Below are 12,172 nucleotides of genomic sequence, written 5' to 3' on the forward strand. Positions count from 1 at the left end.
GCAGTTTTGTTAACGGGGGGAGGGGGAATCCCTATTCTATAGCTGTGGTGCTGCTTAAAGAGCCGAAGAGATCCGTGTGTGTTGAGGCGTTTGGATAGATGGTCCATGTTTTACAGGGAAGCGGAAAGCGGCGGGGCCGCTGCTTGCAAGCGGAAAACCTGCTGGTGAGGTGTAAACTTTTGGGGATTGAGGGTGTCCGGTGTATATTGTTAACGCTGTGGCCCCGAGCCAGAGAGAGACTGGGGTGGGGGGGGGGGGGGGGAGCTGGAGTGAATGCAGAGTGCTGTGTGCAGGGAGCTGCCACTTTACTGCATTGCCTTGGCAAGGAGATGATGGCTGGAGATTGAAGGAATTTGTCTGGGATTTGCTGGGTCTGGAATGTGTTGCATGTCGATTAGAGGCGGATTAATAATAGGGGTTTGTTTGAATTGGGACGTGAGGAGCGTGTGTGTTTATATGTGTGTGTAGTGGCATAAAGAACCTTCTCTGCAATATTCGCGGGCATGGTAATCCTGACATCCTTAGTTAAAAAAACAGGGGATTCATTGACCCATTTCATTATCCCATCCGCTGCCAGCCCCCCCTTGGATCTGTACCAAGTCTCCAGTCTCAGCCCCAGAGGCTGGTAGCGCTGGGCGCTGTCCACGTACCGTGGTGCTGAAACCGGGAGCTCAGCCTGTGTGCAGTGTAAATGTACTGTCCCCGCTTCCCCCGCCACCCTCCCCTCACTGTTCAAACCTCCCACTGCACAAAGCAGTTTGGGAATGTGCTGGCATCATCATCTACTGGGCAAACAATCCAACATTCAAATTAAAATGGCTTTGTAAATGACACTGACAATAACTTGTTATACACACACACACACACACACACACAAACAGGTGGGGGGGGGGGGAATAAAGAGATTGCTGTGGGTGGGACATTAATAATCAGAAAAGGGGTTTTGTGCTGGGTGCCCTTATTGATATTATAATGTGCTCAGAGTTTGGAATATACAAATAGGCTGGAGAAATGAGGATTTGGGAAGGGTTGCCCTGTGTGTGTTTATTTGGGGGATTAAGTGACAGTATGTGCCAGTCCTGTTTGATTGAATCAGTCAGTGTCTCAAGAATGCGTTCACTGCGGCATTTTCAATGCGCACGTTGCTGTAATCGCCCTGCCAGTCGCTTCAGCTTCCTGTACATTCACATCACGTCCCCTCCTTCTACCCTCAATTCTCTCTATCGCTGCCGCTTTTTTTTCGCCCACCCTACAGGTTCCTGGGACTCGCTGTGAAAATGGCCAGCACTCTCTCCCGGTTCTGGAGCAGCAGAAAAGCCAGCCGCATCCTCACAGTGGTGGGAGCCGGTTCCCTGGCAGCCGGGCTTCTACTCACCAGGAACCATGTCAAAGCCCGGAGTGAACAGAGGAGACTGTACCCTGCCAGGTAAGAGGCAAATCTAACTACATTCCCTGGAGCTGGAGAGAGTAATCAGCTCCAGCCTGTAATCCATTATTCAAAATCGATACTATTGGTAAAATAATTCAGTTGATTATTGGCTAACTGGGTTTGTGCTTTGTCTGGTTTATATCTTGCAAACTCTCTTTATGCAATCCTTAACTTAAAGGGGTGACCCCAAGGTCAGACTAATAATGCAGCAACCCTGTGTGTACCAACCCCACTATTTACATCAACACAAACATCCAACTCTGAGGAACATCCAGGTTCTAATTTCACAAAGGGGAACTTTCCTCTGAGGGAGTGAGTGAGGCAAGGTTAGGTGACCTTTGGGCTCCAGAAATACTTAACTCTTTCCCAAAACCTTAGTAAAGAATCGCTGTGCCACGGTGTGGATGAAAGCCCAAGCTCAAACACTAATCCCATCTCCATACTAAGCTGCTAGCATGCCTCTGGCTGCTAAAGAAAAAGTGTAAAGATCTTGCCCTGTGTGGATTCAATTCAAAGAATCTTCCCTTGATTCACTATATTGTTGTGGGGAAACTTTCCCAAATGCCTGTAACATTGAAGATAGGAGGCCATTTAGCCCTTCGAGTCTGCTCCACCATTCATCACGATCATGGCTGATCATCCAACTCAATAGCCTAACCCTGCTTTCTCCCCATAACCTTTGGTCCCATTCACCCCAAGTGCTATATCCAGCTGCCTCTTGAATACATTCAGTGTTTTGGTGTCAACTACTTCCTGTGGGAATGAATTCCACAGGCTCACCACTCTTTGGGTAAAGAAATATATCCTCATCTCCGTCCTATATAGTGAGTCCTCAGACTGTGACTCCTGGTTCTGGACTCCCCCCCACCATCAGGGACATCCTCCCTGCAACTACCCTGTCTAGTCCTGTTAGAATGTTATAAGTCTCTATGAGATCCCCCCTCATTCATCTGAACTCTAAGCAAAAACAATCCTAACCTATTCAATCTCTCCTCATACATCAGTCCCGCCATCCCCAGAGTCTTAAAATCTCATGCTTTATATAGTTAGGATACCTCCTGGGATTTGGGAAGAGACAGAAAATATGCATGAATAACATCAACACACTTAACCAAGCTACCCAAAGTTTATTTATTAGTCACAAGTAAGGCTTATATTAACACTGCAATGAGGTTACTGTGAAAATCCCCTAGTCACCACATTCCAGGACCTGTTCAGGTCAATGCTTCTAACCAGCATGTCTTTCAGACTGTGGGAAGAAACCGGAGCACCCGGAGGAAACCTGCACAGACACAAGGAGAACGTGCAGACTCCACACAGACAGTGACCCAAGCCAGGAATTGAACACAGGTCCTTGGTGCTGTGAGGCAGCAGTGCTAACCACTGTGCCACCCACAGCATGGTCATTAAGGATTAAAGGTTCTATAAAAGGCTGAGATTTTATTTTAGGGAATATAGGAAAAGTAAAGAGTGTCTCACATCACAATATTGAGTGTCAGAAAGTCCAAAAGATAGAAATATCCGAGAGAGTCAATTATTTACATTCTGGCTATCTGCTGTTAAATCCACATCTGTGGTCTAGCCAGCATTAACCTGGTATTAAACCCTCTAATCTGCAGTCATTCTTGGGCCTGAGTTACAACTATAATTGTAACTGAGGTGCAGAAAGTTGAACATGGCTGACAAACTATCTTGGGATTTATCCACCCATTCGCTGGGAGGGTTGGAGTTACAGGCAGTCCAATCAGATAGAAAACTGCTTGGTATTTTTCACACATCTTTTCAAATTAATCCCCCCACCAATGTCTCTCACCCCAGTGACAACACAGCTCTCCAAACATAGCACATGATTCACAGAGCACAATCTAGAATTGCATCACAAGGTGTTCTTGACAATTCGGTTGAAAAGTGTGACATTTGGCAACCTCACCGTTACATGTTACTGAAACGCAAGTTGGACCTAATGTCCAGTTTCTAAGTCTTGACAAAAAATACCATTACAACCACAATCAAGAGTTGCTTCAGAATATATTAGTGATTTGATATCAATTTGTTTTGGTCATTCATACAACTGCTCAGGAGGTACAGACGTTAAACTACAGTAAACTCAGACATTCAGCATGTGATTACAATCTGCCACATTAGGTTACTAGTTGGTAAATCAGTTAAACAGATTAGCAAGCGGTCATCCAGAGGTTAGTACGTTACTCAATGGCTCTGTTCCAATTCCGTTTTCTCGGAAACTAGGTGAAGTGATAAAATACACATTTCAGTTCTGCACTGAAGAAGGAAACAGGAAAAGATGAAGTAAAATTTTGAAGTGAGATGGTGGTGTGAAGGTATTATCACTGGGTTAGTAATCCAGGCTAATTCTTGAGGGGATGTAAGTTCAAATCCCACCACAGCAGATGCTGGAATTTAAATTATTAAGTGTGAAACTGGAAGTGAGTCTCAGTAATGGTAACCATGATGGATTATTGTACAAACCCACCTGGGTCACTAATATGCTTTCGTGAAGGAAATCTGCCATCCTTACCTGGTCTGGCTAACATGTGACTCTCTAAAATTGTGTAGAATAAAGTTTATAGAGGAAGGAGGGTTTTTATTAATTCTTTCGTCAGATGTGGCCATTGTTGGCCAGTTGTGGCACATCCCTAATTGTCCTTGAACTGAGTGGTGCACTAGGTCAGAGGGCAGTTAAGAGTCAACCACATTGCTGGGGCTCTGGAGGCCAGACCAGGTAAGGACGGCAGATTCCCTTCCCTAAAGGGACATTACTGAACCAAACGGGTTTTTACAAGAATCAATGATAGTTTTATGGTCACTGTTACTGAGAATAGCTTTAATTTCAGATTTTATTAATTGAACTTAATTCCACCAGCTGCCATGGTGGGATCTGAACTTGCCCCTGCCCACCCCAAGAGAATTAATTGGAGTCCCTGGATTACTAGTATTTGGTTAAGAAAGTAGAAAACAGAACTATTTTATGCCAGTTTTATCATAGAACAGAATCAGAATCCCTACAGTGCAGAAAAAGGCCATTCAGCCCATCAGGCCTGCATTGACTCACTGATACTGTATCTTAACTGGTGGCATGATACTTAGCACTGCTGCCTCACAGTGCCAGGGACCCAGGTTCAATTCCCAGCTAGGGCCATTTTCTGTGTGGAGTCTGTACATTATCTCTGTGGGTTTCCTCCGGGTGCTCCAGTTTCCTCCCACAGTCCAAAGATATGGTGGTTAGGTGCATTGGCCATGCTAAATTCTTGCTCAGTGTACCCGAACAGGCACCAGAGTGTGGTGACTAGGGGATTTTCACAGTAACTTCATTGCAGTATTAATGTAAGCCTACTTGTGACTAATAAATAAACTTTTTTTAAAACCAGGTCCTTTCCCCATCCTATCCCTGTAGTCCCGCATACTTACTATGGCTAATCCATCTACCTACACAGCTTGGGACACGAAGGGGCAATTTAGCATGGCTAATCCACCTAACCTGCACATCTTTGGAGTGTGGGAGGAAACTGGAGCACCTGAAGGAAACCCACACAGACACAGAGAGAACGTGCAGACTCCACACAGACAGTCACCTGAGACTGGAATTGAACCCAGATCTGTGGCACTGTGAGGCAGCAGTGCTGACCACTGTGCCACTGTACTGCCCTTTAATAGTGGGGATTGTGTTTGAGATCAAAAACATTGTGAAGCCATAACTATAAATACTTTATGGTAAAACCACCATTTAGAAGAGGTGATGGAAGTTGGATCAATTTGATCAAAAGATGAAGATGTAATGTTTCAGCTGTTGCTGTGTAAAAAGGACTATTACTGTTCGCACCGAGGTCATATAATACAAAGGATGAAAGAGAGTTAAATGCCTCATTTGAAAGATGATGTCCTTGACAGCACTTCCTCAGCACTGCTCTGGCCATGTTACTCCAGATTATCTGCTCGTGCTCAGAGTAGGGTTTGAACCCATTGCCCTATGACTCAGGTCTGAGTGTCAACCTCAGACGTAATACTCTCCTGCTGTAATACAAGAGAAAGCTGAGACCTGGGTCAGTGAAATTAACTGCAGGGAGTGGGCAGTCCTGCAGTTTGAAACAGCTTTGAATTTTGGCTTTACAGATTGAACACGATGGCTCGGTGGTTAGCACTGCGCCCTCACTGCGCCAGGGACTTGGGTTTGATTCCGGCCTTGATTCATTTTCTGTGTGGAGTTTCTGTGTGTCCAAAGATGTGCGGGTTAGGTTGATTGGCCAAGCTAAGAAATTGCCCCTTATTGTTCAGAGCTGCGTAGGTTCGAGGGATTAGTGGGTATAATATGTAGGGATATGGGGGTAGGGCCTGGGTGGGATTGTGTTCAGTGCAGACTCGATGGGCCGAAGGGTCTCTTTCTGCATTGTAGGGTTCTATGATTCTATGAGTTTGCACAGAGGTTTACAGAATGGAAACAGACCCTCCTGCCCAGCTTGTCCATGCCACTCTTCTTTATTTAAAACCCAAAGCAAGTCCCAACTGCCCATATTTGGCCCATATCCCATCTTACCCATGTAACTGTCTAAATGCTTTTTAAAAGACAAAATTGTACCCGCCTCTACTACTGCCTCTGGCAGCTATAAGATCACCCCTCACCTTCTATGCTCCAGAGGAAAGTGTCCCAGTCTATCCAGCCTCCCTGTTCTCCCCATGTCTGCGTGGGTTTCCTCCGGGTGCTCCTGTTTCCTCCCACAGTCCAAAGAAGTGCGGGGTAGGTTGATTGGCCATGCTAAATTGACCCTACTGTTAGGAGATTAGCAGGGTAAATATATGGAGTTATGGGGATAAGGCCTGGGTGGGATTGTGGTCAGTGCAGACTCAATGGGCCGAATGGCCTCCTTCTGCACTGTGGGGATTCTATGAAGTTAACTCAATTCAGGATGATTTTTTTGGGATCATGAATAAAAATATTCATTGTTAATCCTGTTTGTTGGCAGATGTAAAGCTCTCTGCTGCCCACTGAACTCCTTCAGTAAATTGAAAAGCTAATTTGGCATCATGAAGGACCTTCACAGTAACTTCATTGCAGTGTTATTGTAAATGTACTTGTGACACTAATAAATAAACTTTAACCTTTACACAAACTATTCTTCTTGAGCAAAGTCACAGATGTAAATCTTTAAAAAATGATAAAGATTATCTTCTCCATCAGTGCAGCTGCTGATATAAAGTTTAGCTACGGTCCTTGAATGAGTAGAAGTATTTCTAACATATCCAACTCCAGCCCTCCTACTGTCTGCACCCACTGCCTCTGAGGGGGAGTATCACCCATGGGTTCTGACCTTGTTTACCATTCAGTAACTCAGTCTGTGAACACCAGCTGTGGAGATGCCAGTGTTGGACTGGGGTGGGCACAGTAAGAAGTCTCATAACACCAGGTTAAAATCCAACAGGTTTATTGGGTAGCACGTGCTTTCGGAGCGCTGTCCCTTCATCAGGTAAGTGGGACTCACCAGGTGAGAGTCAGTCACCTGATGAAGGGACAGCGCTCTGAAAGCACGTGCTACCAAATAAACCTGTTGGATTTTAACCTGGTGTTGTGAGACTTCTTACTGTGAATACCAGACTCTGGGGTAAATTCATGAGACAGTTGCCCCCAATGTCACCAGACTCTGGTGTGGATCAGAGAACATTTCATTTTCCAGTAGGGTCATTTCTCCTAACCATGCTTAGTCTAATCAGACTCCACATCTTCCCTTCAGACACTGCTTAAATCCTTCCAGTGTGAGCAAATCCTCCAGTCCCCAGCCACATGTCTCCTTCTTTAGCTTAGTATCACTTCCTGTGCTGATTAGGTGTCAGTGAAGGTTATTTTGTAAGTTTGGAGGCCCAGTAGAAATGCACGCATCGTTGTGATTGTACACTCACTCCCCTTCGCCTCTCACTCACTCCCCTTCACCTCTCACTCACTCCCCTTCACCTTTCACTCACTCTGCTTCACCTCTCACTCACTCCCCTTCGCCTCTCACTCACTCCCCTTCGCCTCTCACTCACTCCCCTTCGCCTCTCACTCACTCCCCTTCGCCTCTCACTCACTCCCCTTCGCCTCTCACTCACTCCCCTTCGCCTCTCACTCACTCCCCTTCGCCTCTCACTCACTCCCCTTCGCCTCTCACTCACTCCCCTTCGCCTCTCACTCACTCCCCTTCGCCTCTCACTCACTCCCCTTCGCCTCTCACTCACTCCCCTTCGCCTCTCACTCACTCCCCTTCGCCTCTCACTCACTCCCCTTCGCCTCTCACTCACTCCCCTTCGCCTCTCACTCACTCCCCTTCACCTCTCACTCACTCCGCTTCACCTCTCACTCACTCCCCTTCGCCTCTCACTCACTCCCCTTCACCTCTCACTCACTCCCCTTCACCTCTCACTCACTCCCCTTTACCTCTCACTCACTCCCCTTCACCTCTCACTCACTCCCCTTCGCCTCTCACTCACTCCCCTTCGCCTCTCACTCACTCCCCTTCGCCTCTCACTCACTCCACTTCGCCTCTCACTCACTCCCCTTCACCTCTCACTCACTCCCCTTCACCTCTCACTCACTCCCCTTCACCTCTCACTCACTCCCCTTCACCTCTCACTCACTCCCCTTCGCCTCTCACTCACTCCCCTTCACCTCTCACTCACTCCCCTTCACCTCTCACTCACTCCCCTTCACCTCTCACTCACTCCACTTCGCCTCTCACTCACTCCCCTTCACCTCTCACTCACTCCCCTTCGCCTCTCACTCACTCCCCTTCGCCTCTCACTCACTCCCCTTCACCTCTCACTCACTCCCCTTCGCCTCTCACTCACTCCCCTTCACCTCTCACTCACTCCCCTTCGCCTCTCACTCACTCTGCTTCACCTCTCACTCACTCCCCTTCACCTCTCACTCACTCCCCTTCGCCTCTCACTCACTCCCCTTCGCCTCTCACTCACTCCCCTTCGCCTCTCACTCACTCTGCTTTACCTCTCACTCACTCCGCTTCGCCTCTCACTCACTCCCCTTCGCCTCTCACTCACTCTGCTTCACCTCTCACTCACTCCCCTTCACCTCTCACTCACTCCCCTTCGCCTCTCACTCACTCCCCTTCGCCTCTCACTCACTCCCCTTCGCCTCTCACTCACTCTGCTTTACCTCTCACTCACTCCGCTTCACCTCTCACTCACTCCCCTTCGCCTCTCACTCACTCTGCTTTACCTCTCACTCACTCCGCTTCACCTCTCACTCACTCCCCTTCGCCTCTCACTCACTCCCCTTCGCCTCTCACTCACTCTGCTTCACCTCTCACTCACTCTGCTTCACCTCTCACTCACTCCCCTTCGCCTCTCACTCACTCTGCTTCACCTCTCACTCACTCTGCTTTCCCTCTCACTCATTCTGCTTCACCTCTCACTCACTCCCCTTCACCTCTCACTCACTCCCCTTCACCTCTCACTCACTCTGCTTTCCCTCTCACTCATTCTGCTTCACTTTTTCAGTGCAGACTACCCTGACCTCCGAAAGCACAATAACTGCATGGCCTCTTGTCTGACCCCTGGAATATATGCCAGACTTCGCGATAAGGTTACACCCAGTGGCTGGACACTGGATCAATGCATCCAGACCGGAGTGGACAATCCTGGGCACCCTTTCATCAAGACCGTGGGCATGGTGGCAGGGGATGAGGAATCCTACGAGGTAAGGATAATTGTACAGTGAATACGGACAAAGAGGAAAGAATTCACTTAAAGAACAATAAACTGTTATTGAGTCTAATGCAGGTACAGCATTGCCAAGTATCTGTGAAGTATTGACGTTATCTGACTAGGCTAATACCCATGGTCCATAATATGGGCTCTGAGTGGGCAGCACGATGGCAGTGCTTAGCGCTGCTGCTTCACAGGACCTGGGTTCGAATCCCAACTGGGGTCACTGTCTGTGTCGAGTTTGCACATTCTCCCCAAGTCTGCATGGGTTTCCTCCGGGTACTCCAGTTTCCTCCCACAGTCTGAAAGACGTGCTGGTTAGCTGCACTGACCAGAACAGGCACCAGAGTGTGGGCGACTAGGGGAATTTCTTAGTGACTTCATTGCAGTGTTAATGTAAGCTTTACTTGTAACCAACAAGTAAACTTTAAACTTTAATAGATACACTAACATCTAATTTAAGATAATCAATCAAGCTAATAACTAACATTTTTGAGCAATAACACACATTCATTCTGCAAACAAGAGGAATATGATCAAACCTGGTACCTTTTTTGAATTACTCGGGAGCTTGGGGAGCCTATAGTTTCCCCATTCATTTCTCCATGGTAAAACCTCAGCCTAGTAAGGAGTCTCACAACACCAGGTTAAAGTCCAACCAGTTTATTTGATAGTAAACCCACAAGCTTTCAGAAACAGTGTTCCTTCGTCAGGTGTGTGGAAGGTTCCAGTTCAGAGATGGGTGATCCCCTGGATGGAGGGATTGTCTTATGAGGAAACAGGCTGGGACTCTACTCATTGGAAGAATGAGAGATAATCTTATTGAAACAAGTAGGATTCTTAAAGGGACGACAGGATAGATGCTGAGAGGGTGTTTCCCCTGGGAGAGTCTGGGACCAGAGTTTCAGGATAAAGGGGTACCAATTAAGGCTGAGATAAGGAAGAATTTGCTTCTCTCGGAGGGCTGAGAGACTTTGGAACTCCTTGCAACCGAGAGCTGTGCGGGCAGAGTCCTTGTGATTATCTAAGGCTGAAATAGATTTTTGATCAGTAAGGGAATCACGGGAAAGGGCAGAATGTCAGATCAGCCACAATCCTATTGAATGGTGGAGCAGGCTTGATGGGCCGAACGGCCTACTCCTCTTCCTATTTCTTATGATCTTACAGACCGCACTCCACACTGCGCAGAATAGGAGACATTCTTGTCTAAGAGGGGAAAATAAACAACAGGAAATGAGCTCACTGCCAACCTCTATCACACTTCCTTGGAAAAGATAAACCAATCACACAGAGTGGGTGGGGTCACATGATACAGCAGGTTTGAGAAGTAAACGGGGTGGGGTGGGGGTGGGGGTGGGGGCGGGGCAGGGGTGGGGGGTGGGGGTGGGGCGGGTAAATCACTATTTGAAATCTCAGGTTTGAAGAGGTGTGGAGTGTGAGCAGGGGTGTGTCAGTGCAACACCAACCGACAGTTTACAGATCAATAACTGAAGGCAGAATAAAACTAATAAAATGAACAAATGATTAACAAAAAGCAGAGATTAAACAAGCAGTCCTCGCAATTGGCACAGTTTACTGATGAGTTGATAGGTGCTTACCACCCAAAGACATTCAGAATGAAATGCTAGAGTATAATTTACACCTCAGCGAGGTTAATCAGTTACATACTGAATGGAGCACGTCACTGTTCCCAGCGACATTCAATATTTCAGCAGCTGAACAGGTTTAGCAACCCTGACATTGATCTGTCGCACTTTCCAAAGCTGTAAAGCGAGAATGGAATCACACGCATCATATGAGGGCACTGACACGCTGCATCAGAAGGAGAATAGACATACCATATAGCATTAGGTTTAAATGTGAATGGGGAACATCAACAGAATGGGGAGGGGCTGGATATATTAGATCAGAAACTGGTTTTCCATATCCGTGCGGTGGGTCACGTCCAGATGAGAATGATAGCATCAAGGTCATTTCTAACTGCAACGTGAAACTTGCACATGCAATCACTGCCAGTAATCTCAATGTCAAATTATTTATTGGGACAGTATAGAGGGAGCTTTACTCTGTATCTAACCCCATGCTGTACCTGTCCTGGGAGTGTTTGATGGGGGGGACAGTGTAGAGGGAGCTTTACTCTGTATCTAACCCCGTGCTGTACCTGTCCTGGGAGTGTTTGATGGGGACAGTGTAGAGGGAGCTTTACTCTGTATCTAACCCCGTGCTGTATTTGTCCTGGGAGTGTTTGATGGGGACAGTGTAGAGGGAGCTTTACTCTGTATCTAACCCCATGCTGTACCTGTCCTGGGAGTGTTTGATGGGGGGACAGTGTAGAGGGAGCTTTACTCTGTATCTAACCCCATGCTGTACCTGTCCTGGGAGTGTTTGATGGGGGGACAGTGTAGAGGGAGCTTTTCTCTGTATCTAACCCCATGCTGTACCTGTCCTGGGAGTGTTTGATGGGGGGGACAGTGTAAGAACATAAGAACATAAGAACATAAGAAATAGGAGCAGGAGTAGGCCATCTGGCCCTTCGAGCCTGCCCCGCCATTCAATAAGATCATGGCTGATCTGTCGTGGCTCAGTTCCACTTTCCCGCCCTCTCCCCATAACCCTTAATCCCCTCTCTTATCAAAAACCCATCAACCCGCTTCTTAATAAGAACATAAGAAATAGGAGCAGGAGTAGGCCATCTGGTGTAGAGGGAGCTTTACTCTGTATCTAACCCCGTGCTGTACTTGTCCTGGGAATGTTTGATGGGGACAGTGTAGAGGGAGCTTTACTCTGTATTTCACTATCGTGTACCTACCTTGGAAATGCTGGGCTGTCAGTGTTTTCCATTCCTGCACTCATTATCTTGCCGGATGATTATTGAAACCAGAAGTCTTATTATTTTTCCGCAGCTTGCTTTAGAACAATCAGCAAACATTCTGCAAGTGTGAAGGAGAGTTTAGATCGTAGCCATTCTATAATCATAGGATCATATAATCCCTACGATGCAGAAGGAGGCCATTCGGCCCATAGATTCTGCACTGA

At 47.2% G+C, this 12,172-nt stretch overlaps 1 protein-coding gene across 4 annotated transcripts in view; it reads left to right on the top strand.

Annotated features, from left to right (window-relative positions):
- LOC145360808 (creatine kinase U-type, mitochondrial) overlaps positions 1–12,172 on the top strand; it is a 35,925-nt gene that overhangs the window by 11,421 nt on the left and 12,332 nt on the right. For all 4 annotated transcript variants that reach the window (XM_080216267.1, XM_080216266.1, XM_080216265.1 and 1 more), the window contains 2 exons: positions 1,256–1,426; positions 8,930–9,128. In XM_080216267.1, coding sequence (XP_080072393.1) covers positions 1,278–1,426; positions 8,930–9,128 — 348 coding nt within the window. In that variant the 5' untranslated portion in view covers positions 1,256–1,277. The remainder of the gene's footprint in view (positions 1–1,255; positions 1,427–8,929; positions 9,129–12,172) is intronic.

Source organism: Carcharhinus amblyrhynchos, chromosome 32, assembly GCF_965287045.1.
Source record: "Carcharhinus amblyrhynchos chromosome 32, sCarAmb.v2.hapA, whole genome shotgun sequence".
Taxonomy (NCBI): domain Eukaryota; kingdom Metazoa; phylum Chordata; class Chondrichthyes; order Carcharhiniformes; family Carcharhinidae; genus Carcharhinus; species Carcharhinus amblyrhynchos.